General features: G+C 43.9%; 1 protein-coding gene across 1 annotated transcript in view; it reads right to left on the bottom strand.

The window, feature by feature from the left end:
- The window catches only part of T265_06341 (hypothetical protein), a gene marked incomplete at both ends in the record, with an annotated part of 23,963 nt that extends 23,896 nt beyond the window's left edge, over positions 1 to 67 (bottom strand). The window contains one exon of the mRNA XM_009171574.1: positions 35 to 67. Coding sequence (XP_009169838.1) covers positions 35 to 67 — 33 coding nt within the window. The remainder of the gene's footprint in view (positions 1 to 34) is intronic.
- Between the last annotated feature and the right edge of the window lie 1,994 nt (positions 68 to 2,061).

Genomic DNA, 2,061 nt, shown 5'->3' with positions numbered 1-2,061 from the left:
ATAAGGTCGATGGAAACTTGGGAACTACGCCTACCTGATTAGCCCCAAGGAGGGCGAAACCGGTCATAGGGTGTCGACGAGTTTTCAGCAACCTTGCGAGTAGTTTCCTTTATGACTATTCACCCAAGTTACTTAGGGGCTTTCATAATCAGCTTATCTTGCCCAGATATTTTGATGCGTTCATTATCCATGCCCAATCTGTTCAAATTGACTAGATACGAATAATTCGTGAACATTTTATCTCGCACCTCTGGTATTAAAATCTTTCTACAATATGTCACCGACATAATGTTAATGTGGATAAAAAAGTTCCAGATTTTGTTGGAATTTCGACCCAGCAGTGTGCCAAACTCGAACCCGTGACCCCCAATGAATGGTTCGAGACTAAACCGTTCTAATGAGGTTCGACTCCAAATGTACGCGTTTAATTACACTGTGTTTCTGTGAGAAAAAAGGGTCACTCCTGCACCCTATCACTTAATGCGTTTTTATTCAGCGAAGATACTGCCATTATGGACGACTCAAGTAGAAAGAAATAGGACGTCGGTTAGATTCACAAAATGAACTACTTGAATGTCAGTGAATGCCTCATTGATATTCGCTCTTACAAACTATCAGGGAAATCGGAACCTCATACTGTAGGATTAATCCAAATACCAAGGAGTGATAACAATGAATACCTGGATTTGCACAGGATCATTGTGTTCAAGCCGAAAAGATGAAAAACCGAAGGGATTTAGATCCGTTCAGATCCGCTTGTCGTCTCGAACAGCTTGGGACGCAGTTTTTTCTAGCACTGCATTGATAAGGTCAGCAATAATCACGGTGAGAATGTACAGGTTTTGCCCGAATCTGTCCAAACGAGGTCCTGATTATAAACCTATCCGTTCTGCCTCCAAAGTAGAGGCCAAGATTTAGATTGGATCCCTTGCTTTGGAGAGAAGAAAGTGAGGCCCTAGCAACACACATACTAACGCGTGTACCGTGTGGAATCGGACCCAAAGAGATGCCTTTCATGGATAACAGAAAAAAATGGAAATTACCAGGATAGTACAAAGCCAGGCAACCGTCATACACACAAGCAATCGGTAATACTAAATACCGAAGCAATAACTTATAATAGATGGGAAATTTCCCGAGGTTTGCTTGCTCCGCATTTTCCTTACTAAGACCGGTCAAGTCGGTGGTGGCTAACGGCTTACATCCGATTCACTTGAAAGAGCGATTTAGACCTTCGTGCGAGAGGGGAAAAAGTACATTTTCGCGAATGTCGTGATTAACCGCAAGCGAATACACATGCGCCCAGGTGCATTTGTGTACCTAAGCCGTACGGACGAATGTGTGTACCGGACGCCATTTGTTGCATGTGAACACGGACACCTGCATGCTCATTTCGGTCTCGCAAATGGCGTGTACAGGCTCACAACAAGCATGGCTAAATGCGGCGTCGATTTTTTCTCTATTTTTTGATAATAAACGCGGAAGCCGACGTTGGTTGTTTCATCGAGGCAAGGCGACAACAAGATTTATGTAGGCGACGGCTTTGTGTCCACCCCCGCAGCCCAGTTGTGTGTGTGTGTGTGCACCACATACCGCAGCATGTTCATAGATCCCATCCACACACACACACACACACACACACACACACTGATCACAATTCTGACCTAGTTGACGGATATGGTGGTTTGGTAAGACGCAGTCCAAGAGATTATCAATGTGAGGAAAGCAGGCTTTCGTTGCTTTGAACAGATAGAAAGTAGCAACATTACAGCATAGATAAGGAATATAATGGTGGGGAAACAAAGTCTTTGTTTATTGCTCGTCTCATGGTTGTTATTCAATTGCTATTAATATGGTTGTTATAAGCAAGTTCCCCCCCCCCTTAAAGGGAGACATCCGACGGGGGCAGTCATAAATATCCCCTGATGTAGGGAAGTGGTGTCCCGTAAAGACATTATGTTCTCGAGCAATACACTAATTTGGAAATCACTTTGGTTTCACGGGAGACTCAACTGAATTTCTCGTTTATGATGTCCTCAAGCTGAATGTGCTGCACACAGG

Source organism: Opisthorchis viverrini, assembly GCF_000715545.1.
Source record: "Opisthorchis viverrini unplaced genomic scaffold opera_v5_125, whole genome shotgun sequence".
NCBI lineage: Eukaryota > Metazoa > Platyhelminthes > Trematoda > Opisthorchiida > Opisthorchiidae > Opisthorchis > Opisthorchis viverrini.
Note: the sequence above shows the minus strand (reverse complement) of the source record. Positions and strands in the feature narration are given on the sequence as shown.